The following is a 27980-nucleotide window of genomic DNA, read 5'->3' on the forward strand; positions in this document are numbered from 1 at the left end:
TTTTTATTGAGAATTTTAAGTGGGACAAATGAAACAAAGGAATTGTTATGCTTTTCACAGTTCCAGAAACATAAATCTTCATGCAAAGAAACATAATTAAATGAAACTTAAATTTTAAAAGCTAATGATTCACATTAATGATTCATGGTTAGACATGTTTAGTTTTCTCTCACAATTTCAATCCAGAATTAATTGGCTTCTAAAATAAAATACATGGAATATTGAAGACTCACTTGAAACTTAATGTAACAAATATGAACAAGATTTTTAGTTCTTTGTGACTTTCTGTAAAAATTCCATAACTGTACCGGTGTAGTTACGTTAGGGATAAAATTTGGTTCCTGTGTTGGTATTTCACAAAGATTTAAAGAAAGGCATCTTGGTATTTGTTTTCTTCTGCTCTATGCAGGTTCTTTACATTTTACTTGAATTAACTTGCAGAGTAAATGTTTATCTGTAAATCAGTGTTAAAATAAAAAATTGGTAAAGAAAAAATAGTAAGTATAGATAACCCGAAAAAATATTAAGACACTTCCCCCATGCCATAACAGTGGTATAAAACATGAACATGACGCTTGAAAGGATCCACAATAAAGTAAGAAAATGTCTGTTCGTGACTCTTTGTTGAAGGGTAGCACACACCAACAGAATCCTGAAAAAGATAAACTTATTTAATATACAGCTATATTTAAATAATAATCAACACATTTAGCTATTATGTATTTTCTATTAAAATATCATGAAACACAAATCAAATCTTTAACAGTAAGTTGGACAGCACAGTTTACTATGCCAACAATACATATAATACTATACACACATGCATACTTCTTGACTTTAAGGAATTTATAATCGAGGAAATTTTATCTTTTAAAAAAGTGCTAATATAGAAAAAATAGTTTTGCATTTTTCTTCTATCTTTGCTTTTGTTAGAACATAGTCTATACATACTATTTGGGCTGGGACTATATTTCTTTTGTTTAACCCTGGACTCTAGCCCAGCACAGTAGCTGATACACAGTAGGAATTTTAACAATAATTATTCAGCGATTGAATAGTTAGAAACTGCTTCATATGTATGATAATATTTTGTGCAATGCTAAAATTCAAGTATCAGATTCTGTGATATAAAAACAGTTATGTCATTCTTACTTACTTGTCCTATAAATCATGGTTTGACAAGTTTAAGGAACTGTGTTCTACCTCATCTGAGCTACAGATTTAGCTCTAAAGTAAGAAATAACTATTAGGCATGGATAACAGAAAAGCTGGGAGGAAAAGTTCATACTGTGCTCCAAATAAAGCATAGTTCATCAACTTTTAAGAGAAAACTATTAAGTTTATGTTAACTGTGTTCTGTGCATACATGTATGAAGGAAAAAAGGAAAAGTGTTAAGTCATTCAGTCATGTCCAGCACTTTGGAAGACCCCGTGGACTGTAGCCCACCAAGCTCCTCTGCCCATGGAATTCTCCTGGCAAGAATACTGGAGTAGGTAGCCATTCCCTTCTCTAGGAGATCTTCCCAAACCAGGGACTGAACCCGGGTCTCCCGCACTGCAGGCTTATTCTTACTGCCTGAGTCACCAAGGAAGTGTATACACATATATGTTCTATTAACCATGCCTCTCCTAGTTGCTAACTCCAGTTACAACAATCCTTTTAATAACAAGTAATTAAATTGATTGGCTGCAAATTTCCCCCTCAACACTTACATATGCTGTAACTTTAAAAATAGAAGAGGTAATTTGTATTTTCTTGGTTTGAGGATTCTTCCGAACACTAAAATAGGGGGGAAGAGGGAACATTTTAAAATTCAGCAAACACTAGTATAATATATTTAAGATACAGATCCCTTTTAGTACTTGGGTATCCTCATTCACATATAACATGGAAATATAAAATATCTAATTAAGTAGTTTGAAAAGGATGGTATCTGTGGTTTCAGCAAGGTTGACCGAATTGAAATTGCAGAAAATGGAATTTTTCAGTTAGAGGGTTTGAGGTCAGTTTGAGACTCAGATGATAAAAGCACTCTCAGGCCAGAGACAACTATTGACAAACAAGAACAGGTTAAAGTTCGACTTAAAGGTAAACAGCTGAAAGGTAGATAAAAGCATACTAAAGACAAGCAGCCTGAACATAAATGCCAGTTCTGTCACCGATTTGTTATTCTACTTTAAGCAAGATTAACCTTTCTGAACATCAGTTTTCTCATATGTGAACTCATGACTTGGTTCCTTTCAGGATTATATGAGAATTAGGTGGAATAATATCTATGAAAACTATTTGTTATATCATGTATTGCTAAATTAAAATCACTTTCTCTCCTAGCTCTCTTTCACTTATTCTCCCCACAAAAGGTAATCTTTAGTAATATATAGTGCGGAAGCAAACTGAGGATTGGGGAAATAAATTACTTAATTTATACATAAATAAATACATGTTAAATTTATAATGCTTTACAACCTGCAAAAAACCTTGTTATACTTTACTTCACATAAAGATCACACAATTCAGTGAGGTAGGCATCATTTTGTCAATTTTATAGACAATAGAACTAGAGAAGTTAAATGATATATTTAAGACATTCCAACTAAAAGTGACATTTCTGGAAATAGAATGTAGGTGATACAGAGTCCAGTTTTCTTTCTCTACATTTCACCTGTTTATCCTATACTTGTGCTATAAATTCATATGCATCAAAGGTACTGTTCATGTGTTATGTGTGTAGTTTAAATTTAAAGGAAGGGAACCCTCTTCACTTTGTCAGGTGAGATTATTGCTTTCCCTTCACTATGTATGTAAAAAGAATGGGGGAAAAGAGAGACAAGCAGGAAGAAGGGGGCTCTGGGGAAGGGTATGCATGTACATGTGTGTTTGAGCTTGGGCACCTGTTGGAGGTGGCCACACATGGACCATTTCAGGGTTCAGGGTTCAAGATTCTTAGGGAGTTTCATCCTGAAAACATTTCACTAAGATTGAAATCCAAGAATCATGCAATTATATTGATTTCTATTTCTGTAACATGAATTGAGGTCATCTTCTTTCATTTCTAATGCCTAAGATACACTGCTTGAAAGTTGGACATTACATTTAAAACTTCATGCTTATCGTAGGGAAGACTATAACCACTACATATAGAACATTTATATATACCTATATGACCACCCAGATTAAAATACAGAACCTATCTATAGTTATATCTAATTTTAAATCTTGATCTGGAGGTGGTTATTTGGGTATAAAAATATATAAAAATTCACTGAGCTTATGTGTACTATGATTTATTGAGATTACTGTATGCAAATTACTCCATAGTTTAGAAAAGTCTAAAAAAAAAAGAACCCTTGTAAATGTTTGTGCTTATCAGATGAACTTGGAGGAAAATTTAGTATTTGATACTACATATAATAATCATTTAACACCTACAAACATGTACCATAGATGTCTTACTTTTAAAAAGAAACTACATTGGTACACTATTAGAAGTTGGTTAGGGCTTCCCCAGTAGCTCAGAGGGTAAAGCGTCTGCCTGCAATGCCGGAGACCAGGGTTCAATCCCTGGGTTGGGAAGATCCACTGGAGAAGGAAATCCCCAATACTCTTGCCTGGAAAATCTCATGGATGGAGGAACCTGGTAGGCTACAGTCCATGGGGCCGCAAATAGTCAGACTCGACTGAGTGACTTCACTTTCACTTTTCCTAATAGATATAAATATTATTCCACTTTACTACCTCTGATCTTGTATTACTGTTACTTTAAAATATCTCTAAGATAATTTGTCTAATTTTTTATAGATCAAGCAAAGCACAGTATTATCTGTCCCATATCTCATAAGAAAAAAAGAAAAGGAAATGTAAAGTGATATTCATTTCTGTCCTGGGGTATTCAACTGACAATTGCATTGTATCAGATTTTTAGCACTCACTAACTCACTCTGAACTGAACTGAACTGACTGAACTCACTCTCTAAAAACTGGTTCCAAATCGGGAAAGGAGTACGTCAAGGCTGTATATTGTTACCCTGCTTACTTATATACAGAGTACATCATGAGAAATGCTGGGCTGGATGAATCACAAGCTGGAATCGAGATTGCCGGAAGAAATATCAATAACCTCAGATATGCAGATGACACCAACCTTATGGCAGAAAGTGAAGAAGAACTAAAAAGCCTCTTGATGAAAGTGAAAGAGGAGAGTGGAAAAGTTGGCTTAAAGCTCAACATTCAAAAAACTAAGATCATGGCATCTGGTCCCATCACTTCATGGCAAATAGATGGGGAAACAGTGGCAGACTTTATTTTTGGGGGCCCCAAAATCACTGCAGATGGTGACTGAAGCCATGAAATTAAAAGACGCTTGTGCCTTGGAAGGAAAGTTATGACCAACCTAGACAGCATATTAAAAAACAGAGACATTACTTTGCCAACAAAGGTCTAGTCAAGGCTATGGTTTTTCCAGTAGTCATGTATGGATGTGACAGTTGGACTATAAAGAAAGCTGAGCACCGAAGAATTGATGCTTTTGAACTGTCGTGTTGGAGAAGACTCTTCAGAAGTCCCTTGGACTGCAAGGAGATCCAACCAGTCCATCCTAAAGGAAATCAGTCCAGAATATTCATTGGAAGAACTGATGCTGAAGATGAAACTGCAATACTTTGGCCACCTGATGCGAAGAGCTGACTCATTTGAAAAGACCCTGATGCTGGGAAAGATTGAAGATGGGAGGAGAAGGGGAAGACAGAGGATGAGATGGTTGGATGGCATCACCGACTGGATGGACATGGGTTTGGGTAAACTCCAGAAGTTGGTGATTGACAGGGAAGCCTGGCGTACTGCAGTCCATGGGGTCACAAAGAGTCGGACATGACTAGGTGACTGGATTGAACTGAAGTCACTCTCCAGGTACCATGGTTTTTAAGGATTTTGGAACATAATTTCCACATGGTTCTTTTAAAAAATATGATTAGGGAATTCCCTCATGATCCAGTGGCTAAAACTTGGCGCTTTCACTGCCGGGGCTTCTTGTTTGATCCTTGGCTGGGGAACTAAGCTCCTGAAACCCCCACAGCACAGCCAAAAAAAAAATTGAATGTTAAAAGTATGATTATATTAATGGTTTAGAAATAAAATAATATGATGGTTGATTTCTTATCAATATCATTTGTGCTAATTTCTAAGGATTTGTCTCATATTGACTCTAAATGTCATGGTGTACAGACATAGCTAACTCTGCTCATTTTAAGAAACAATAATCCTATTGCTTAATAAGCATCAGAAGGCCATAATCTAAGCCTAAACCAGTTCAAATCATAAATCTGGGGGAGATAATGTAGTTTGGGAAACCTCTCCAAAAAATCTGACAAGAGTGTGTGTTTAATGTCTAAAATAGGAAAGACACAGGCACTGTTAGTGAGTATAGAGTTATGTCTAAGACATTTTTGAAATGTAATGAAACAATTGACCATTTACTCTGATGAAATGATTCTTAAGTGTTGCCTATGTGATTTAAAGAAGCCATAATCCTTGAAAATAAGGCATTTTCCAAAACATTTAAAAGATGTCTATTATAGGAGTTACATTAATAATTATGGATGAGGGAAAAATACCTTAAGAATGTTTTTACCCTTTTGTTTGAGCTAGAGACCCCTAAAATCAGGCTCTGTAATGTGCCCTCAATATCTACTGATACAAATATAAGGGATCAACTTCTTTGCTAGAATTAAATAGTAACAATGTTTACACCTGCAAGTGCAGGTTAGATACTGTAAGGTAGCCACTGCATGTATAATTAGAGAGAAAGCAGATATTTTTTCTAAAGCAGGTAAAAACACCCAAATTTCAAGTAAAGGAACAGAAAAAAATATTCTTCTTGGTTAAGTTAGCTTGTACAAATGACAGGACTAGATATGTGGCTCAGAATTCTGAGAAATTAGTGATGATACTGCAAGTCCCACCTGTGCTTTCTCTACTTCTATATCCCTTGAAAACGGCTATGTTTAACCACCCTGTATCTTTATCTTAATCAAGATGTTTATTCTAATCATAGTTTTCTACTGAAGTTGCATTGAGAAGACAATTTTACATCTTTTCCTCATTCACCAAAGAAACTCATAAGCATGCTTAAACTTGAATCATCGAGAGAAATATTTAATAGTTCTCAAAGAAAAGTAATGCTCTAACTGGCTAGTCTTCTTCTCAGTCTCCCTAGAATGACAGACTTGGGGTGTATCGCCCCTGAATTGGGAACAGACTGCCGTCCTCTTTGCTGGCCCTTGTGGACTCCATTCCATCAAGAAATTCTTGACCACTTGTACCCACACTGACAATGTCTTCTTTTGAACTTCTGAGGTTTTTATTACAGTGTAAAGAGCTATAAACACTTGCCTATACATAACTGAGCATTGAATTATAAAAACAATACTTACTTATGAAATATTTTAAGCAATTACTTTGTTATTATTTCCTATGTTAACTTGTAATTTCCTTAAAGTCAGAGACTACGTGATGCCTCCTCCTGTACTCTTCAGTGCCTGCTAGAGTTCTGTGCCCAATATCAACACGTGCTGGTGGCCTAATCAAGTGATTCCATGGATGCAGTTCCTATTCTTTGTATAAGATGTCATGAATTTTGGCTACTCATTTTATGAGTGGCCATTACTCTGAGTCATACATTTCTTAGCACCCTCAAAACACAGAAGAGAATCGCCAAGAATTCAGGGAAGAGTAGGTGGGAAAAAACTGCAGTTTCTGCGATGTTTAGGTTCTGGAGTTGTTTCAAGTATCTTTAACAGAATCTCTTCCTCCACAGCACATGGCAGTGAGGAATTCCACAGGCTCCTGTGGCTGGTGAGGGACAGCACACGCTGGTGTCCGTGGCGTGTGTGTGTCTGGGGTACACTGAGGAGTATCTACTGGGAGTGCTAGAAGTTGTCTTGTAAGTTTTCATGGGCTGCAAACGATATGTTTGATGTGTAGGTATGTGTGTGCTGCTTCTGAAATTGTTTCTGTAATTTCTCATCTAATAATCTCTATGAATTGACACAATAACTGTTTCATAAAAATCAGAAACAGATTATGGAAATATTTTTGTTTTTAAAACTGTATCAGGAATAAACTCAGTAGAGTAACTGAACCATGCAGTTTGTTGTATGGCTGTATGACACGTGTGATGGATGTGAGAATCAAGATGTTGAGAATAAGTAAAGCAGTAAGAGTCTGATGGGAAGCTAGTTCTACTGTTTGCCTATTAAAGTAAAAATTTGTAACCAAACTCTGGGAACCTTTGCTTTTACTTTTTCCTATCCTGTTTGCCTAAAAACATGATCCAATATCTTCATCGTTGAAAAACCCAACTATAGAATGTTCACTCGAATTAAAATAAATCAAAGTTCTTATCCTCATGTGGTCTTCAAAAAGAAAAAAAAGCCCTAGTGCAATACCAAAAACAAACCTAGGATTAATTTTGAAAAGATAAACACCTCAGTGAAAATTCTTCCCCCTCCTTAGAACAAAGGTAATTTTTTTACTATTATTTATTAGTATTAGTCAAGCAAATTCAAACATCCTGAGGGATCTCATGTTTCCTTGAGGTTTAAAAGGAGGCCTGGGGGGGAAAGGGAGACCTGGAAGACAGCAGTTGCCAGTAAGGGATGGAGTGAGTGACAAGTCTGGTTGAGAAAAGGTCAAGAGGCAGAAGAGAGAACTGAGGACCAAAACAGGGTCAGGGAAATGAAATGTTCTAGTCTGGAAGTGAAGAAGGAGGCTCTGAGGAGACAGCCAGAGTAGTGCTATTTTTATTCACTTTGGTTATTAATAGATCTACAAATAGAGGTTGGGTAATCTCACCAGAGTTAAACAATTTCCTCTACTAACCAGAGATTTACATATTGTAATAGAGCAACATTACCTCACTAGATCCTTATAGATAAGCTTTGTTGTTTCCAGATATGGACTAATTACATCTTCATATTGACAAAGGGCTCCACCAAGGCAAAGATGTTTGAAAAGACAAAACAGGAACTCTTCTCTGTCTGGTTGGCTGAATACTTCATATTTTTCTGAGTCTTCCACTAGCAAAACCTATATAAGATGATAAAATTCATCTTAATGTAACATAATTTGAGGTTCTAATTTTTATGCTTTCAAAAGTTTCAATTTATAGTTTAAAAGTGATTTTAGACCTATTTTAAGAACCAATCCAGAGGCCATGGAGAAGATCTGTTAAGACCTGTGCGTATTTTCCCTCCATTTTATCATTAGGTAATGACACTCAGTGAAAGGAATAAATCTGAACTAAGCCTTGTCTTCTGTTGCTTTCTTTGTTCTAGTTTAATCTCTAATACTTTAGTGCTATTGCAATTTTAGTCTTGAGTCACTGTGAATCTCATTTGGAAACAATGGGGGTATAAATAAATGGAGAAACTTCTCCACCATAGTCTCTGCTTCCACTAAGAAGCTAAACAAAAATGGTCATTTTCTAAGCCCTCTCATAGTGTTTGGATTACTACTTTCCTTATGCCCGCAGTTACTCCATTTTGAACTATTCTGGTAGCTGGAGCCTCATAATCACCTCTCTTTTTTTCCTGCTCTCCTAATAATATCACCTTACACATCACCAACCTACATGGACTCTTGCTCTCTTGAACCCTTGCTACCTCTTTCAGAAAACAGTTTGGCTAGCTCTGATGTGGAGGATTTTCTTACAGCATTGTGCATTACAGACAATTGATTAATTTGTTGACCATGGTGGACATAAACAGGTGATGAATGTACAATACAAAATATATTCCTTTTATTGAATTGCTTATATGCCACTTACTTGAAAAAAGAATGTGAACTAAGCTAACAATAAAATATAGATACACTAAGATAAAAATAATAAGAAACAAAAGAATGTAACCGAGACATAAATTGGGAAGAGAAAATAAATACATGTAAGAAACTCTAGATGGAGAAAAGCTATAAAAATTGTGTATAACACTTAATACTACCATACAGGAAAAGGAGGGACACGTGAGTCATATAACAATCACAGTCTAGCAGTGAGAAGCACATTTTTATTAGGAAAATTGATTAAACTTAACCACTTTATTTACCTTAATCTCAAATGAAAATCACCCCAAGGTCATTATATAAAGAGGCATTTAAAAATAATAAACTTTATGGTACTGTCTGTATATAATTTACCTATAATGACTTGATGAAAGCCAAAGTATATACAGTAAAAGATAGGTGAGGGCTTCCCCGATGGCTCAGTGGTGAAGCATCCGCCTGCCAACGCAGGAGACACAGGTTTGATCCCTGGTCTGGGAAGGTCCCACATGCTGCAGAGCATCTAAGCCCATGCGCCACACTGAGTCCGTGTCCCAGAGCCCAGGAGCCACAACCAGTGAGTCTACGTGCTGCAGCTACTGAAGCCCACATGCCCTAGGACCCGTGCTCCACCACAAGAGAAAGCCTACATACTGCAACCAGAGTAGCCTCTGCTTGCTGCAAGCAGAGGAAAGCCCACCCAGCAACAAAGATGCAGCACAGCTATGAATAAAAAAATAAATAAAATAAAAAAAGAGAGGCGAGAGGAAGTGGTCCACAGTTTATTCTTCTCTGTGTGCCACACGTAACACTTGCACATCTCCCCTCCGTCTCTTCCTCTCTCTAGATAAGGAAATGATGTGATACTGAAACCCAGGTTTGCAGCTGCTTAAAGCTCTGGCCCTTAAAGAACAGTTCACACATTTCTAACACAAGGGTTCTCATATACTGAACTGATTAGGCTGTGCAATTAAAAGATTGTAATAGAAAAATTTTGTAGTGAATGTTAAAACAATAATGCTTTATGTCTGATCTCCCTGTTTGTTCACATACAGATCTGTTCAGTTGTGTAGCCCTCCGAGAGTAGACATGCAATAGTTAATGAGTCCAACTTCTGAGCCCCAGTCAGGAAGGAGACTATGATCAGTGGTCACCTGAGAGCTGGCCTACAGGATCTGTGTTGCTACACAGTGGGAGGGTCCTTTCCAGTTCAGGCTATTTATATATATATTTGTAGCCAGAAAGCAACCAAGTTAAAGCCTTCTCTGTCGCCACGGAATGGCAAAGAACACAAGAGCAAAACAGAGGCAAGCAGCAAAAATCACAGAGCCCCAACACCTCCTGAATAGAGGTGCTATTCCCAGCGATAAATAAGATAGGCAGCAACAGGTGGTTTTGCAGAGTATTCTGTTGAAAACCAAATCCTTTTAAAAAGTCCATTGCTGAGGCTCTCTCTATAGAAGTGAGGGCATAGGAGGGAGAGTTCTTCTAGGTACTGTTCTAGTGAAGATCAATATATAGACTAGTGCGATGCCCTCTGGTCTCCTTCAGATAAGATTTCCGTGTCCAGAATGGTATACCAGTGGCTTCCCTAGTTCATTTTTATCTGGATTTGTAATACATTAGACTTGTACATCTCTCTTAATGTAGAATAATAATAATAGTAATTAGTAGTAGTAGTTAATATTATTGAAAGATTACTAAGCGCTGGGCATTGTACAAAGCATTTTAAATGCATCATCTAACAAAATTCTTTTTTTTTCCTTTTTTAAAAAAATTAATTAATTTATTTTACTTTACAACATTGTAGTGGTTTTGCCATACATTGACTTGAATCCGCCATGGGTGTACATGTGTCCCCCATCCTGAAGCCCCCTCCCACCTCCCTCCCCATCCCATCCCGCTGGGTCATCCCAGTGCACCAGCCCCGAGCACCCTGTATCATGCATCCAACCTGGACTGGCGATCCATTTCATATATGATAATTTACATGGTTCAATGCCATTCTCCCATATCATCAAAATTCTTACATTATTCTGATTTCATATAAGAAACTGAAGCTTAGAGAGGTTAAGTAAGACCGTGATTAAGTGGCAGAGCCTGAATTGGAACCTACATCTATTTGATAGCCCTAATTTTTTACCACCTTTAAATAATAATAATTCATTTCAACAGGATTTCATAAATGCTTTCTCAACAATTTTAGGAAGAAAGTAGAATGGGCATTTTAATTTCCATAGTGTACAGATAAGATCTTGAGGCTCAAGATACTGAATGACTTGCTTAAGGTTATTATTCTCTTGTAAATAATAAATCAGGAATTAGGTGAATAATCCATGTCTTCTGATACCAAGTTTAGTACCCCTCTGATTAAAACAAAAATTAACTTGGTTAATCAAATAGCTTTTTGATCTCAGCAATGAGATTGAAAGATTATTTCACTCCAGGGATGTTTTTAAGTACTCATTTCACAAGTTAAGGGAAATTTTAAAGAAAAATAGTCATCAATTTAATAGGCCAGTGTTTCTTGAGCTCAGGGTTTACTGACATTACGGGCCAGATAACTTTGTTTTGGGGACTGTCCTGTGCATTGTATGATGTTTAACATCCCTGGTCTCTACCCATTAGATGTCAGTAAAACCCCATTCTCTTGTTATTTTATTTGAAACATGCAAATAAACAAGTTGATAAGAAAAGTGCCATTCAAGAAGACACCTACCGTGCAATGATTACTACTGATCGTTATTCATTGATAAGAGGTATTTTACAGGTTTTAGGCAGGCAGAAGTTTTTGACATTAAGCATTTCCTGAAATGAAATTCTATTGTGAAAATTTTAAATTCTGTACTTACTTTTCGTAACTCGTCAGAAATAAGGAAGGGATCACAAAAACAATCTAGACATTTAACAATATATCCATTGTCTCGTACAATAGCTTCATCATATAACCGATGAAAAAATGACATTGAAAGCTGTGTGCAAGGAACGTTTATAGCTTCAATTTTTTTCACTTCAGTTCCTGAATAAAGATATAAAAATTAATTTAGTATTCTCAATTATTTCCAAAACAAATGTCACTATGCAGAGATTCTAAGAATTAACAAAAAAATGACATATGTTTTGATATATTTAGAAGACACATTAGTTTAGGGATTTTATTAAATTCTTATTTTGCAGGTTGTTTATTTTTATAAATTATTAAAAATTTATAACCAAATTTCACCATTTCAGACCTAGATGAACGATATGTAAGTTAGAAAATATCAGTACTTGACAATGAAATACATTTATTGGGTAGTAGGAAGTTCTTAGATCACTTTTAATGAATGATATCAGAACTACCTATAAAAACATAGAAATTGCTTCATGTGATTTTGGATTTGTATTATGTTTAAAGCTTTATAATTCATAATACAAAATTTTTAATCAATGTAACAAGTGTGTTTCTAAAGTCATTAAGGGTGTTTTGAAAATGTTTCTCTCCATTAAAAAATTTCCTCCTGTGATCTCACTGACATTGTTTATTACAAAAAAAGTTTTCTTCAAGCCAAGGTAAATTTCGAACCAGGTCCTACTCAAGTTATTACAAGTATGGAATTAGAGAAATTTGAAATCTATTGGTCTTATCTGGTATTCTATTTTTCTCTTTCAGCTCTAGTTTTTCCCCTTCCAAACCTATATTCCCCCCCTGACATTTCCAGAATGTGTCTTTCAGGAGTGTATTTTCCATTAGTAGAGGTTCTATTAAGTGATAGAAAGATATAAAGATTAAGGCAAACATTTTTATTATTGCCTCAGTGAATCACTCAAATCAGTTTCTCTCTTTTGCACACCTGCATATGAACATGCACTCACTCAGATATAAAGGGATGGGGCTCTCCTTGTTCAAAGTTCTAGGAAGACTGCAGACTTAGATGTGGTGTGTCCTCTCCCCAATACCTCTGCTGATCTCTGATCTGAGAAGCAGTTTGAGCTTGAGAAGAGTAATATTGGTGATTATTTGCAATTCTTCCCTCTTGTCCACCCAGAGTCCTGGCTAGGAACTATTACTGCTCTCATTTTGATCCTGAGCTGGGCTAGTGTGTAGGCAAGAAGAGCGTCTAGAGCCAAGAACTGCGTGTGTGAGTCACTCAGCTGTATCTGACTCTTTGTGACCCCATGGACACAAGGCTTCCCTGGTGGCTCAGATGGTAAAAAACTGTGTTTGCCTCAGTTATTTCAAAAGCTCTGCTGCTAAGAAAAGCTCCTTTTGTTTCAGAGGCAAAATTCTCTGGGGGAGTAAAGTGAAAAGAAGATCCTGGAAAGTGATGAAGTAGGTCTGAGCAATATTGGAAAACCAAAGAACGAGAGCAGTATAAAACCAGACAATCTTTGAAGATGAGTTGGTGGCCACAGGATGAGGGACTGGCACCGGGCAACTTGCCACTTTAATAAGTCTACCCTGGGTCTGATGTGGGGAGTGGCAGGAGGGTACGGATGGTGAGAGAACATAATTAAATTCAAACCACTTAGTCTGAGACACAGAAATAGCATTTGCTATGGACTGAATTGTGTCACTCCAAAACTCATAATGTTAAAACCTGTCCCCCAAAGTGATGGTACTTTGAGATGGAGTCTTTGGAGAAAGTAATGAGGTCACAGTGGGTTAGGAGGATCTCAACATATGAAGTTTGAAGGGACACAATTCAGTCCATAGGCTTCTGCCCTTGTCCCCCTCCTAAATTTTTTTATCCCGACACCCTCAAAAGTCTCAATTCATTCCGGCATCAACCAAAAGTTTAAAGTCCAAAGTGCTGTCTAAATATCATCTAAAGCAGATATGGGTGAGACTCGAGGTATAATCTGTCCTGAGGCAAAACTCCTCTTCAGCTATGAACCTGTGAAATGAGACAAGTTACAGGCTTCCAGAAAACACTGGTGAGACAGGCATAGGACAGACATTTGTAGTCCAAAAGGGAGAAACAGGGAAGAAGAAAGAGGTGATGGTCCCAAGCCAGTCTAAAACTTGGCAAGGCAAATTTCATTAGACTTTAAGCCTCAAGAATAATCCTCCCTGGTCCAATGCTCTGCCTGCCAGACCTACTGGATGGTGGCCCCATGTTTCTCCCTCCGAGGAGAGTGTGTCACTGACACTGAGGGGTGGCCCTGATGATCTCTGAATTCCCTTCTCAGTCCTTCTCTTCTTGACAAATAACACATGCTTGCAGCTGAACGGCTCCATGGGCCACCCCAAATAAGATTTCACCCAAGCACCCTCATGTTAGTGGACTCTTACCTGACCCTCTTCTCTTGGGTGGAATTGACCACTCCCTTCCTTTTACTCCCACTGCTATGGGATATACCACTGACATATTACTGCACATATTTTCAGACATATCAATGAGTTCCTTGAGTATAGGTTTTCTCTTATTCTAATTTCTCTTACTTCTGCAGTGGACCCTTGGGGGGAAGATGTATGGCAGGCCTGGCACAGATGATTATTTTGACCTTGTTGTTATCAAACGTGAGTCATTATTCATAATTTGTATTTTAATAATGAAAATTCCTGAAGTGAAATTTTGTTATAATAGTAAAATATTAATATGAAGAGATGAAAATCAATTTTGTTTACCTAATGTAATCCACTCTCCAGAAGATTCTGAAAGTAACTTCAAATTGGGAATAACATTTGGATCTTTGAAAAAGGCCTAAAATACAAATTTGAGGGGAACAAAGTTAGTTACATTATTATACACAATAATAAGAAATAACTTCTAAAATAACTAGAGTAGAATCTTATTTAAATTGGGGAAGGGAAATCTTTAATTGGTAAAATGTCTAAATAATTAATGTGTAATAAAGAAATGAAGTTTTGTTACCTTCACTTTAGAACAGTATTAACAATACGGTAATGTCCAAGTAGCTACCTTTGGAACTTAATAAATAGAAAGTTATGATTTACAGTGAAAAGTAGGAAGGTAAATAACGTTTGGAAATTTTGTTTTCTTTTAACCTCGTTCTCCCAATTAACTGACTTAGTAATCATTACTCCCACTCTCCCTAACTCCCAAATCTAAAAAGTAAAGTGAAAGTGAAAGTTGCTTAGTCATGTCCAACTCTTTGTGACCCATAGACTGCATCCTGCCAGGCTCCTCTGTCCATGGAATTCTCCCAGCAAGAATACTGGAGTGAATAGCCACTGGCTTCCCTGGTGGCTCAGACAATAAAAAAATCTGCCTGCAATGCAGAAGACTTGGGTTTGATCTTGGTGTCAGGAGAAAGGAATGGCTACCTACTCCAGTATTCTTGCCTGGAGAATTCCATGGACAGAGGAGCCTGGCAAGCTACAGTCCATGTGGTCACAAAGAGTTGAACTTGACTGAGGGACTAAATCTAAATGTAATTGTCAATTTAATTCTATCCAAGGGGCACACAGAAAAGTGATAGATTTTGCTTTTTAAAAATGAAAACTTTCTGTATGGTAAAAGAAGGAAAAGTAGCCATGAGTTTTATTTTTAGGCACTAGCAGCTGACTCTGGGCAAAAAGATCTGAAGAGAAACTTATTAAAACTATCTCAGGCAGTCCATATCATTTTCAGGAGATATAGACAATCAGGCTAAGGCACTGGGAATAATACAGAATCATTGGTAGACCAGCACTGATAAGGAAACAGCCTTGCCAAATACCCTTGCTACAGCCTCGCCAAGCACTAAAAAATGCTATCAAGATCCCTTCCTCAGCAAGGCCACTGCTGCGCCAGGACTGCCCTGCCTGAAAGCTGGATGCCTCGGCCACCAACCCTTGGGGTTCTGTGTGCAGAATCTTTCCTTAAGTTGCTCACTTTCGAAAAACTGGTTTTGTACTGATGAGTCTGATTAGTAACACTAGATCCCAGGTTTGCACTTTGAGTGCAAAAAGAGGCAAGTATTACAAAATGAAGTAAACCGTCAACAAAATGAAAAGGCAACCCATTGAAAGGGAGAAGATATTTGCAAGTCGTACACCTGATAAGGGGTTATTCCAAATTATATAAGGAACTCAGTAACAAATAACTAAAACTCATAACTCAATAACAAAAAAACTAAAAATATGATTTAAAAAATGGGCAGACAGTCTGAATAGACATGTTTCCAAACAAGACATGAAAGGAGGCCCAACACTAATCATCAGGGAAATGCAAATCAACCCACAATGAGGTATCATTTCACATCTATTAGAAGTGCTATCAACAGTAAGACAAGAAATAACTAGCATTAGCAAAGATTTGAAGAAAAGGGAATCCTCATGCATTGCTGGTGGGGATGTGAATTGATGCAGCCATTATGGAGAACAGTATGGAGGTTCCTCAAAAAACAAGAAATAGAATTAACATATTACCCAACAACTCCACCTCCGAGTACTTATTCAAAGAATATGAAAGCTCTAATTCAAAAAGCTATATGCACCCTATGGTCACTGGAGCATTATTTATCAAGAGTCAAGATATGGAAACAACCTAAATAACTTACATGTCCATATATGAATGAATGGATAAAGCAGCTGCATTATATATATATATATATATATGATGGAATACCACTCAGTCATAAAAAGATTGAAATCTTGCCATTTGTGACAACGTGGAAGGACCTTGAAGGTATTATGCTAAATTAGCATAATAAGCCAGACAAAGAAAGACAAATACTCTATGATTTCACTTATATGTGGAATCTAAAAAACAGAATAAATGAACAAACCAAACCAAGCAAGTGAGCTTCCAGGAAGTCTCACTGGTAAAGAGTCTGCCTGCAATGCAGGAGACATAGGAGACAGGGGTTCCATCCCTGGGTCAGGAAGATACCCTAGAGGAGGAAATGGCAACCCACTCCAGTATTCTTGCCTAGAATATCCCATGGACAGAGGAGCCTGGTGGGCTACAGACCAAAGGGGCACAAAGAGCCTGACACGACTGAGCACAAACCAAATCAACAGAAACAGAGAACACGTCGGTTGTTGCCACAGAGAAGGGTTGTGAGGTAGATGCAATGGGTAAAGGAGGTCAACAGGTACAAATTTCCAATTATAAGATAAGTTAGTTATAGGGTATGTAATGAATAGCGCAGTGACTATAATTAATGTATTGCATATTTGAAAGTTGCTAAGTGAATAAATCTTAAAAGTTCTCATCACAAGAAAAAAGAAATGTAACTTTGCATGGTGATAAAATTAGACTTACTATGGTGACCATTTTGCAGTATGTGAATCATTATATTATACACCTGAAACTAGTATCGTAGGTCAGTTATGTGTGATAAGTCAATCAGTTGTGTCTGACTTTTTGTGACCCTGTGGTCTGTAGCCCTCCTCTGTTCATGGACTTTTCCAGGGAAGAATACTCCTTCTCCAGGGGATCTTCCCGACCCAGGGATCAAACACATGTCTCTTGCATCTCCTGCATTGGGAGGTGGATTCTTTACCACTGAGCCACCTCGGAAGCCCATGACAATTATACCTAACAAAAAAGGCAAGTGTTTTGGATTCTGCTTTGGACTTCCTAAAAAATGAACGGTAAAAAAATCACTCCAAATCACATATATGTTCAAAAAATATTGGGCAGTCAGAAAACATAATGACGCCCAGGATGAGCAATAAAAGAAAAACAACAGATTGGTAAGAAATATTTGCAATGAATATGATTTAAAAGAGGCTTGGGAGGTTGATATCCCTAATGGCTTAAAAAAGCCCAACACTGATGATAAGAAAAACTGACAACCTGATGTAAACACAGCCAAAAGATAACAAAAAGCCATGTAAAAAAATACAAATAGCCAACAAACTTATGAAAAGATGCTCGACTTCAAGAGCAGTGAGAAAAATAAAAATAAAAGCCAGAAGATATCATTTTTACCCAGTATATTGGCAAGATTTAAAAAGACTAGTAACTTTTGGTAGGAGTACCAGAAAATATGCACTCTTACATACTGCGGGTAGAAGTGTGAATCTTTATAACTTTATATCCAGGGAGAACTGGGTATCATATTTAACATTAAAAACATGTAACTTATGACTCAACAAATTCAGCTTTTGGTATGTTATACAAAAATGAAACATCAGGAGGTAAAATTTATGTACAAGGAATTTTTTAGTAGTATTGTCTGTAGTGTCAATACCTGAAAATTTTAATGCCCATCAGTAGAATGATTGAATAAAATGGCTGAATAATAAAAAAATAAAATGGCTGAATACAGTATATCTACACTAGATGGCATGAAGTTATTGAAAAGAAGTATTAGAATAGCATGTAAGCTCCAGAAGCTTGTTTTTCTTATTCACTGTTATATTGCCAGGACCTGGCATATAGCAGTTATTCAATTTACTGTTTTGACTTTGAAGGAAAGCTGTTAAGTCTTTTGAGTAAACACAATAGTTTTAGAGTAATATATATGAAAAAAACAAAAAACTTTACACAAACATAAAGAAAAGTATGGAAGAATATATACCAAACTGTTGCCAATAGTCACTTAAGAAGTGATAGTTGTAGGCTTGTGAGAAGAGAGAGGTTGAGAGGGTTGAATTAGATTGGGGTATAGAAAGATTGTTGACTCTGTGAATTGTTCTTTGCTGTTCAGATTGTTGCAATAAACATTTCTCTTATTGCGACACTTCCTTTAAGCTATTGCTCTATTTTCTTAAATGGTTTCTTGAAAGAGGAGTCTATCTTGTTTCACTTCTCTGTCTTCCAGTTATTCTTCTATATCTGGCTCCTGCTCCTAACACTCAACTGAAAGTATCCTAATTCCCAAAATCAAATAGACACAGTCCCACCCTCACAGAATCAACAGACTGAAAGGAGAGGTGTTAAGATATTAATGCACCCTGAATGTTATGAAAAAATACAGGGTGCTAATATTGAAGTATATAGTAGGCAGACCTACTCTAACAGCTGTGGGATGAAAGGTTAATGCAGAAAGAACATTTAGGTTCAGATCTAAAAGCTGAGTAGGAGTCAGCTGGAAAAAAGGTATACTGGTAAATGCTTAATAACTGAAACCCCTTCCTCCCCACAAAGCCCTGATTTGTAGCATTTGATGATTTCCAGGGTGGATTTCAAATTGCCAACAGTTTAACAGCCAGCAAAGATTCCTGGAAATTTAGCAGTTGGGCTGTCCTGAGCTGGTTCCAGCATGACACTGGAAAGACTATCTTCTTAAGGTGGAGAAAATGGCAAGTTTAAAGTCGTTAAGGTGAGAATGGAAGGGACATCCCATTGAAGAAAAGTAATGAGGTTCATGGGACTTCCCTAGCAGTCCAGTCACTACCCGCACAGTGCTGCCAAAAAAAAAAAGGAAGAAGGTTCAAGGTGACCAGAGTCGATGGGCCAATGGGTCTGATGAAGTTGGGGAGTTAAACTGAACTTTGGAGGTCAAAAGTCAAAAATTTTTATCTTGATCTCACACTGCTCTAGATTGATCAGTATTTTGAGCGAAGGGCAGTTGGAAGACATTGAAGAGATTTAAACAAAGGAAAGATGTGATTAGAGTCATATTTTTAAAAGTTCACTCCTTCTGTAGTGTGGAGAATGAAGTGAGGGGCTGTAGAGACTGGTTAAGAGAGATGGTACTGCTGTAATCCAAGAAGATCTGATGTTCACATGTCAAAATGATAGCAAATGGGGAGGGAGAGAAGTGGATGGATTCAATGAATATTTAGAAGAAAGGGACAATGGGAGGAGGAGGACTCAAAGATGACTCTCCAAATTTATGCATGAAAAATCAGGCCGAATGAATGTCATTTAATGAGAGGCAACAGTGGAGAGGAACAAGTATGTGGGTGAAGATTAGTACAACATTCAACAGCTACTCATGAATAATGTCTACATTATGCCAAGCAAGACAAAGTCCCTGGTCCCATGGTGTTTACATTCAAATGGTGGAAATTTGAAGACAAACACCTTACAGGTATCATATATGTCTAACTACAAAAAAAAAATCTTACTCAGAAAAAAGGAAGTTACCTTATAACTTTAAAAAGTCAAATAAGGAGTGTTTGTGCCTATTTTAATTCATATAACACACATTTTAAAAAGACATGTATGCTGGAATCGATCCCAATTAATACTAGTTTTGAATGCTTTTTAGAAGTCTTCTGAAAGAATCAGCAAAAGGGGAAATTTAGTTCAGAATTAGTAATTATACCTGGGGGGAATCCACTTACGTTTTAAATAGTCACTATGAATGGAAGTAGGTTAAGTGGTCTGCAGTGAATTGGCCTGGAGCCAATGGAAATAAGTCTTCATAAAAGGTCCAGTGATAATAAAGATACTGATAAATGCAGGAGAAGTAGTGGATGACAGAGACGAGATGGTTGGATGGCATCACCAACTCAATGGACATGAGTTTGAGTAAGCTCCAGGAGTTGGTGATGGACAGGGAAACCTGGTGTGCTGCAGTCCGTGGAGTCGCAAAGAGTTGGACATGACTGAGCGACTGAACAACAACAGTAACAAAAGGCCCCTCAAATAAAGGAATAGTTGTTACTGAAATCATAATGATACACCAAAGAATGAATTTTCTTAAAAAAACACAAGAACACCCTGCCTTAATGTGTACACATGTTATTTTGGGTTTGTAATAGAATTTCAAGTGAGGCATTAGAAGAGGGTCTCTGAATCTCAGATAGCTTTAAGAAAGCGGACATGTTTGGAATATTTGATTCCCAACTAGGAATGATAACAAAGATACTGATATAAACAGTATGAACCTGTATGAAAAGGCAATGGACCATGAACAGTACGAAAGGCAAAAAGATAAGACACTGAAAGATAAACTCCCCAGGTCATTAGGTGCCCAATATGCTACTGGAGAAGAGTGGGGAAATAACCGCAGAAAGAATGAAGAGAAGGAGCCAAAGCAAAACCAACACCCAGTTGTAGATGTGACTGGTGATGGAGTAAAGTCCGATGCTGTGAAGAGCAATATTGCATAGGAACCTGCAAGGTTAGGTCCATGAATCGAGGCAAATAGGAAGTGGTCACACAGGAGACGCCAGGAGAGAACATCGACATCTTAGGAATCAGGGAAGTGAAATGGACTGGAATGGGCGAATTTTATTCAGATGACCTTATATCTACTACTGTGGGCAAGAATCTCTTAGAAGAAATGGAGTAGCCATCATAGTCAACAAGAGAGTCCGAAATGCAGTAGTTAGATGCAATCTCAAAAACAACAAAATGATCTCTGTTCATTTCCCAGGCAAACCATTCAATATCGCAGTAATCCAAGTCTACGCCTCAACCAGTAATGCTGAAGAAGCTGAAGTTAAACGGTTCTATGAAGACCTACAAGACCTTCTAGAACTAACACCCAAAGATGTCCTTTTCATTTAGGGGACTGGGATACAAAAGTAGGATGTCAAGAGATACGTGGAGTAACAGGCAAATTTGGCCTTGGAGTGCAGAATGAAGCAGGGCAAAGGCTAACAGAGTTTTGCCAAAAGAACGTACTGGTCATAGCAAACACCCTCTTCCAAGAGAAGACTCTACACATGGACGTCACCAGATGGTCAATACCGAAATCAGACTGATTATATTCTTTGCAGCCAAAGATGGAGAAGCTCTATACAGTCAGCAAAAACAAGAGCAGAAGTTGACTGTGGTTCAGATCATGAACTCCTTATTGCCAAATTCAGACTTAAATTGAAGAAAGTAGGGAAAACCACTAGACCATTCCAGTATGACTTAAATCAAATCCCTTAGGATTATACAGTGGAAGTGACAAATAGATTCAAGGGATTAGATCTGATAGATAGAGTGCCTGAAGAACTATGGATGGAGGTTCGTGACATTGTACAGGAGGCAAGGATCAAGACCATCCCCAAGAAAAAGAAATGCAAAAAGGCAAAATGGTTGTCTGAGGAGGCCTTATAAATAGCTGAGAAAAGAAGTGAAAGGCAAAGGAGAAAAGGAAAGATATACCCATTTGAATGCAGAGTTGCAAAGAATAGCAAGGAGAGATAAGAAAGCATTCCTCAGTGACCAATGCAAAGAAATAGAGGAAAACAATACAATAGGAAAGACTAGAGATCTCTTGAAGAAAATTAGAGATACCAAGGGAACATTTCATGCAAAGACGGGCTCAATAAAGGACAGAAATGATATGGACCTAACAGAAGCAGAAGATATTAAGAACAGGTGGCAAGAATACACAGAAGAACTATACAGAAAAAGATCTTCATAACCCAGATAATCACGATAGTGTGATCACTCACCTACAGCCAGACATCCTGGAATGGGAAGTCAAGTGGGCTTTAGGAAGCATCACTACTAACAAAGCTAGTGGAGGTGATAGAATTCCAGTTGAGCTATTTCAAATCCTAAAAGATGATGCTATGCAAGTGCTGCACTCAATATGCCAGCAAATTTGGAAAACTCAGCAGTGACCACAGGACCTGAAAAGGTCAGCTTTCATTCCAATCCCAAAGAAAGGCAATGCCAAAGAATGCTCAAACTACCACACAATTGCACTCATCTCACATAGTAGGAAGGTAATGCTCAAAATTCTCCAAGCCAGGCTTTAACAGTATGTGAACTGTGAACTTCCAGATGTTCAAGCTGGATTTAGAAAAGGCAGAGGAACAAGAGATCAAATTGCCAACATCTGTTGGATCATTGAAAAAGCGAGAGTTCCAGAAAAACATCTGCTTCATTCACTACACCAATGACTTTGACTGTGTAGATCACAATAAGCTGTGGAAAATTCTTCAAGAGATGGGAATACCAGACCACCTGACCTGTCTCTTAAGAAATCTGTATGCAGGTCAGGAAGAAACAGTTAAAACTGGCCATGGAACAACAGACTGGTTCCAAATAGGAAAAGGAGTACATCAAGGCTGTATATTGTCACCCTGCTTATTTAACTTATATTCAGAGTACATCATGAGAAAACTAAGATCATGGCATCTAGTCCCATCGTTTCATGGCAAATATATGGGGAAACAGTGGAAACACTGACAGACTTTATTTTTCTGTGCTCCAAAATCACTGCACATAGTGACTGCAGCCATGAAATTAAAAGATGCCTGGTACTTGAAAGAAAAGTTATGACCAACCTAGACAGCATATTAAAAAGCAAAGACATTACTTTGCCAACAAAGGTCCGTGTAGTCAAGGCTACGGTTTTTCCAGTAGTCATGTATGGATGTGAGAGTTGGACTATAAATGTGAGAGTAGAAACATATTTCTAAATTAACATTTTATATAACAACAGTTTAAATGTATGTATGTTAGATGACACACATTTGAAATATAAGTAGTTATATGATTCTATATCTGGCAGACTGCTGATTTCTGATCCAATATCATATCTCTCCTTCCTTAAGGAATCTCAATTTTATTTGAAACAGCAATGTGCTCAGCTAAATGTCTACGCTTCCTAGCAATCTCTGTGGCAAGTGATCCTGAGATATATGTAGAGTCTGGTCATGAGATATAAGCAGAAGCTATGTGCAGACCTTCAGGAAGCTCTGTAAACTGAGGAGCGCCCTTGCAGTGAATTTGGAGGGTTCCTGTCATTATCTCTGGTGAGAATGCCAGCATTATATTCTAAGCACAGAGCTCTCTTGAGACTCAAAGTGAGATCTTATACTCAACTATCTAGGATACTGCCACTTGGATGCACCTCAAATTTAGCATGCCTGAAACTGAAATCATTTTCGTTATTTATTCTTCTCCATTTTCTATACATTTGAATCTTCCACTCCAGTCAACCAAATAAAAAACTTGGTCATCCTACATTTCATCCTTTGCCTGTCAGTTATCTTATCAGTCCTTGAGTACTACCTGTCTCATAAACATCTCTGCCGGCAATCTCAGTGCTTCTGTCTTAATTCAGGGCACCACCATATACAGTCTGGAAGATAAGTTTCCAATTTAGTCTGTTTCCAGACTCAGTTCTAACAATCCACCCCTATACTTCTGCCAGGTGATCTCAGTACTTTAAATTTTACTGTTTTGCTGAAAACCTTTCAGCAACTCTTCAGCTACATAAAGACCAAACTGCTTTGCATGGCACAGGAAGTCTTAAAAAGTATTGTCCCACCCATGTTTAACAATACCCCACTCTGTCTACCTGACAAACTCCTACTCATCTTTCAGGCCAGAGTTCAAGTGCCCTGTCTTTCGGAAGGGCACTTTTTTAACCTTTTTTAAGGTTAACTCTTTTAACGTTTTTAACTCTCCTTTAACCACCTCAGTCAAAAATGACCACTTTCTCTTTTGTGCCACCGCAGCACCTTGTGCATTTTATATTATACAGCTTCTCATTCTACAATGCACTTTTTGGTCTGTTTCCCTCTTTCACTGTGTCCTGCTCATCTGTACAGACTACGGAACTAAAGAAATATTTGCTGGATGAATATTTCCTTCTTTCCATCCATTTACTACCTTACAAACTTTTGAAACCTAATTTGTTTCTAAATTTTAAGGGAAAATTCAAAATCTGGAATCCTACTTTAAGCAGCCCTCTTTGCTCAGTTATGGGTTTTGTAGTCAAAATGGAAGTTGGAGCCAAAAGGTCTAGGTTTTGCTATTTGCTGGGCGAGCTTGCACAAATTATTTAGCCATTTTGAGCTTCAGTTTCCTCAGCTGTAAAGTAGGGGTCAAAACACCAAATCTACCAGATTTTTGTAAAGATTAGTGATAAATGGATAAAAAGTGCTGAAAGCTAAGTCTGGCACACAGGAGTCATTACTGCTTTGGGAAAACATTTTGAAAAGTACTATAAAATGTCAGTAACAATGACAGCACTTATTATGAGCCAGGCATTTTGCTAAATATTTTTATATTTCACTCAATCTTTATAATAATCTCTATATTCAGCATTATTTTCATTCTCAGAAAGTACTTAAGTTAAGCACTGTGACAATTTTGTAGGAAAGCAAAGGTTGAAGAAGCTTAAATAACTTGCCCAATGTCATACAGCCAGTAAGCAGCAGAGCTGGACAGACAACTATTTAGAGGTCAAATGAAGGGAGTATCCAGGTTCTGTAGTGTCTTGCTAGGTCACTTCAGTCGTGTCCGACTCTGTGCGACCCCATAGATGGCAGCCCACCAGGCTCCCCCGTCCCTGGGATTCTCCAGGCAAGAATACCGGAGTGGGTTGCCATTTCCTTCTCCAATGCATGAAAATGAAAAATGAAAGTGAAGTCGCTCAGTCATGTCCGACTCTTAGCGACCCCATGGACGGTAGCCTACCAGGCTCCTCCGTCCATGGGATTTTCCAGGCAAGAGTACTGGAGTTGGGTGCCATTGCCTTCTCCATCTGTAGTGTCTTAAGCATGTACAATTTTAGGGGTTCTAAGAATACACAACAGCTTCCCTTGTGGCTCAGCTGGTAAAGAATCTGCCTGCAATGTGGGAGACCTGGGTTCGATCCCTGGGTGGGGAAGATCCCCTGGAGAAGGTGAAGGCTACCCACTCCAGTGTTCTGGCCTGGAGAATTCCATGTCCATGGGGTCGCAAAGAGTCAGACATGACTGAGAGACCTTCACTAAGAATACAAAACAGTTAATTTTGAAAAATTCCAAAAACATATGACCAAGTGAGTATGCTGCTGGCATAGCTCAGACTTCCTTGGAAGGCGATTCTGTGAGTGAGGAGCTTGAGCTGGTGAGGGGTCCTAAAGATTCAGTAGCTTCAAGGTAAATCCCCTTCTGGAGGCCATGCTCTCAGCCACAATGCTTTATCTTCTCCAAATTAGTTGCATGAGTAAAAAATGATTGTATGAATACACCTCTTTATATTAAAATATGAGAATATTGCCTACTCACAAGAAAAAATTAGGATAAACATGAAGATATTGAAAATTAGTTTGAAAAAATTGCCTATTACAGAAATTTATTGTGCTTTATGGATTAATATTGATTCTGTTGAAGATCTGTGTCTACCGAACAAACCAAATTAAGTCTACACCCTTGTCTATGAAATTATTCTGACACCAATGCCCCTCCATTGAATGATCTTTTTCTGTGTGCCTAGGGCACCGTATATAGCCTCCAATATAGCAATTATTTTGTCTTGTAGAGAATTTTCTACACTTCTAGCTTTCAAACCTATACACATGACTTACAAGCTGGGATCAAGTCTCTTTGTCTTTTTAACACCTCCCAGCAGGGATACAGTAAGTATTCGACAAATATTTGTTGAATAAATGACATATTAAAATTTTTACAGTACTCTAAAATTCAGTTAATTAAAATCCTGATGATCTTTAAAAAAAATTAATTTGAGAGCCAGTCCTGGCATAAATGAAATACATTAAAAACTATAAAAATCGAACTGAATGAGAAATGCCATTAATATTATAATCAGTAGCATATTATATTAACTTTATAACACAATCTGAGGTAAAGGGAAATAGACTTTAAATAATCTACTCTCATTTCAGAGTTGAACAGTATTCCCTCAGCCCCCTGCCCAAAATTCATGTCCTTGGGACCTCAGAAAGTGACCTTAGTTGGAAACAGGGTTGTTGTGGATACAATTAAAGTGAGATTATACTGGAATAAGGTGGGCCCTTAATTCAATACCGCTAGTGTTCTTATAAAAGGAGAAGCGACACAGCTATGGACACCACAGGAAGGAGCGCTAAGGGACTCTGACAGGAGTAGAGATTCACATTTTGCAGCTGCAAGCTAAAGAATGCCAAGGATTGCTGGCAACCATGAGAAGCCAGGAAAAAGGTGAGGAAGGATTCCTTTCTACAGATTTCAGGGAGAGCACAACTCTGTTAACCGCTTGATTTTGGATCTCCACCCTCCAAACAAAACTGTAAGATAATACATTTCTCTTGTTTTAAGCCACCCAGTTTGTGGTACTTCCCTACAGCATCCCTTGAAAACCAATATACCCTCACAGTAAATATTTTGGTTTGTTAATTAGATTAATATTTTGTTCACTGCACTACCACTCGGTATGAGATGATCTGATTTTTTAAATTTATTGGCAGTCTTGCCAGGAGTCGGTAAGATCCTTGAAAGCCAGGCTCCTGTTTTGTTCCTTCTGGAATTCCCACTACTTGACAGAATTTCTAGTACATGGTAGGCCCTGAGGAAGTGTTTGTGAATGAGTGAATAAACTATGCCAACTACACACTACAGTCAATGCCTGAGGACATGAACCGCAAAGGTAATATCACAAACAATAAAAGTATCTTTCCATTTAACTGAGGACTAAAAAACCCCTACGATTTTAAATAACGTGAATGAAATATAGTGAACACACCAGAATCTACTTTCAAATGAGTTTTTCCCCTTTCAAAGCAGCCACCTCTACCAGCTATAGATTTATTTCAGTAACTTAGTCACTGCTTAAAGCTTTCTCTGGAATTCATGTGGAACTGCTAATAGAGCCTCTTCTCACAGGGTAGATTTAATTTTGAGAAACTACCAATAGTAATTTGAAGCTAAGCCTAGTAAATAAGGCTGGTGATAAAGCTGGATAATATTTAAAAATGAGGTGTGCTTACTAAAAAAAAGACCGATTTTCTAGGAAGAAACTAACTTTCCAAAATTGAAAAGTTCTCTATGGCGGCATACTGAAGATGAGCTAATTTATGGTGATAGAAAACATAAAAGTTCCTGTGAAACAATCGATTGAACCTTTTTATTATTCTCAAACTTAAAACGTCGTCACAGAGTAATGCCGTGTTCACCAGAATCTATGCCAAAGTAGAAAAAAAATGTAACATCAGCAGTGGTTCAAGGAACGCTCCAACTTCCATACCAACCATAATGAAATCATCCTTGCGATAAGTCTGAAACGTCTGGTCAAACCCGAACGCCTGCGCCTCGATTCTACCCAGCATAGACCTGGGGCAGAGAAGAGAACGACGGTCAACTCGGGGTGGTACCCTCTGGGCAGCACGTTCACCCGTCCCACCCACGGAGCCCGCCCTTCTTGAGGGTAACGCTGCCTCCGGGTTTCACTCAGGACGGGGCCGCCTCGACGCCCGATCCGCGCCTCCAGAGCCGAGAAGGCCGAGGGGCAGGGAGAAGAGCCCCTCGGCCTCTCACCACTGGCGGAGCCGGCTGGTGGTCTGCGGGGTGCTCAGAGACTGGAAGGTTTTCTGAGGCAGGTATCTGAAGCTGTAGACGTCCAAATCGCCCGGCTCCCCAGCCGCCATGTTGCTCCTCACTGCGCTGAGTTGGGGG

At 38.0% G+C, this 27980-nt stretch overlaps 1 protein-coding gene and 1 long non-coding RNA gene across 3 annotated transcripts in view; one reads left to right on the top strand and one right to left on the bottom strand.

Annotated features, from left to right (window-relative positions):
• Window positions 1–5570, top strand: part of LOC133057235 (uncharacterized) — a 28695-nt gene extending 23125 nt beyond the window's left edge. The window contains exon 4 of the long non-coding RNA XR_009692986.1: window positions 3800–5570. This is a non-coding gene — a long non-coding RNA (uncharacterized LOC133057235). The remainder of the gene's footprint in view (window positions 1–3799) is intronic.
• On the bottom strand, window positions 11–27980 carry CFAP300 (cilia and flagella associated protein 300). 2 transcript variants are annotated; one of them, XM_061143494.1, is made up of 7 exons: window positions 27843–27980; window positions 27557–27638; window positions 14427–14502; window positions 11668–11834; window positions 7911–8083; window positions 1714–1780; window positions 11–652 (listed from the first exon to the last, which is right to left on the bottom strand). In XM_061143494.1, exons 1-7 carry the CDS (start codon window positions 27950–27952, stop codon window positions 524–526), a joined length of 804 nt encoding a protein of 267 aa, XP_060999477.1. In that variant the 5' UTR covers window positions 27953–27980; the 3' UTR covers window positions 11–523. The 2 variants fall into 2 exon arrangements, with proteins under 2 accessions (XP_060999477.1, XP_060999468.1); XM_061143485.1 differs by lacking the exon at window positions 1714–1780.

Source organism: Dama dama, chromosome 1, assembly GCF_033118175.1.
Source record: "Dama dama isolate Ldn47 chromosome 1, ASM3311817v1, whole genome shotgun sequence".
Lineage (NCBI taxonomy): Eukaryota > Metazoa > Chordata > Mammalia > Artiodactyla > Cervidae > Dama > Dama dama.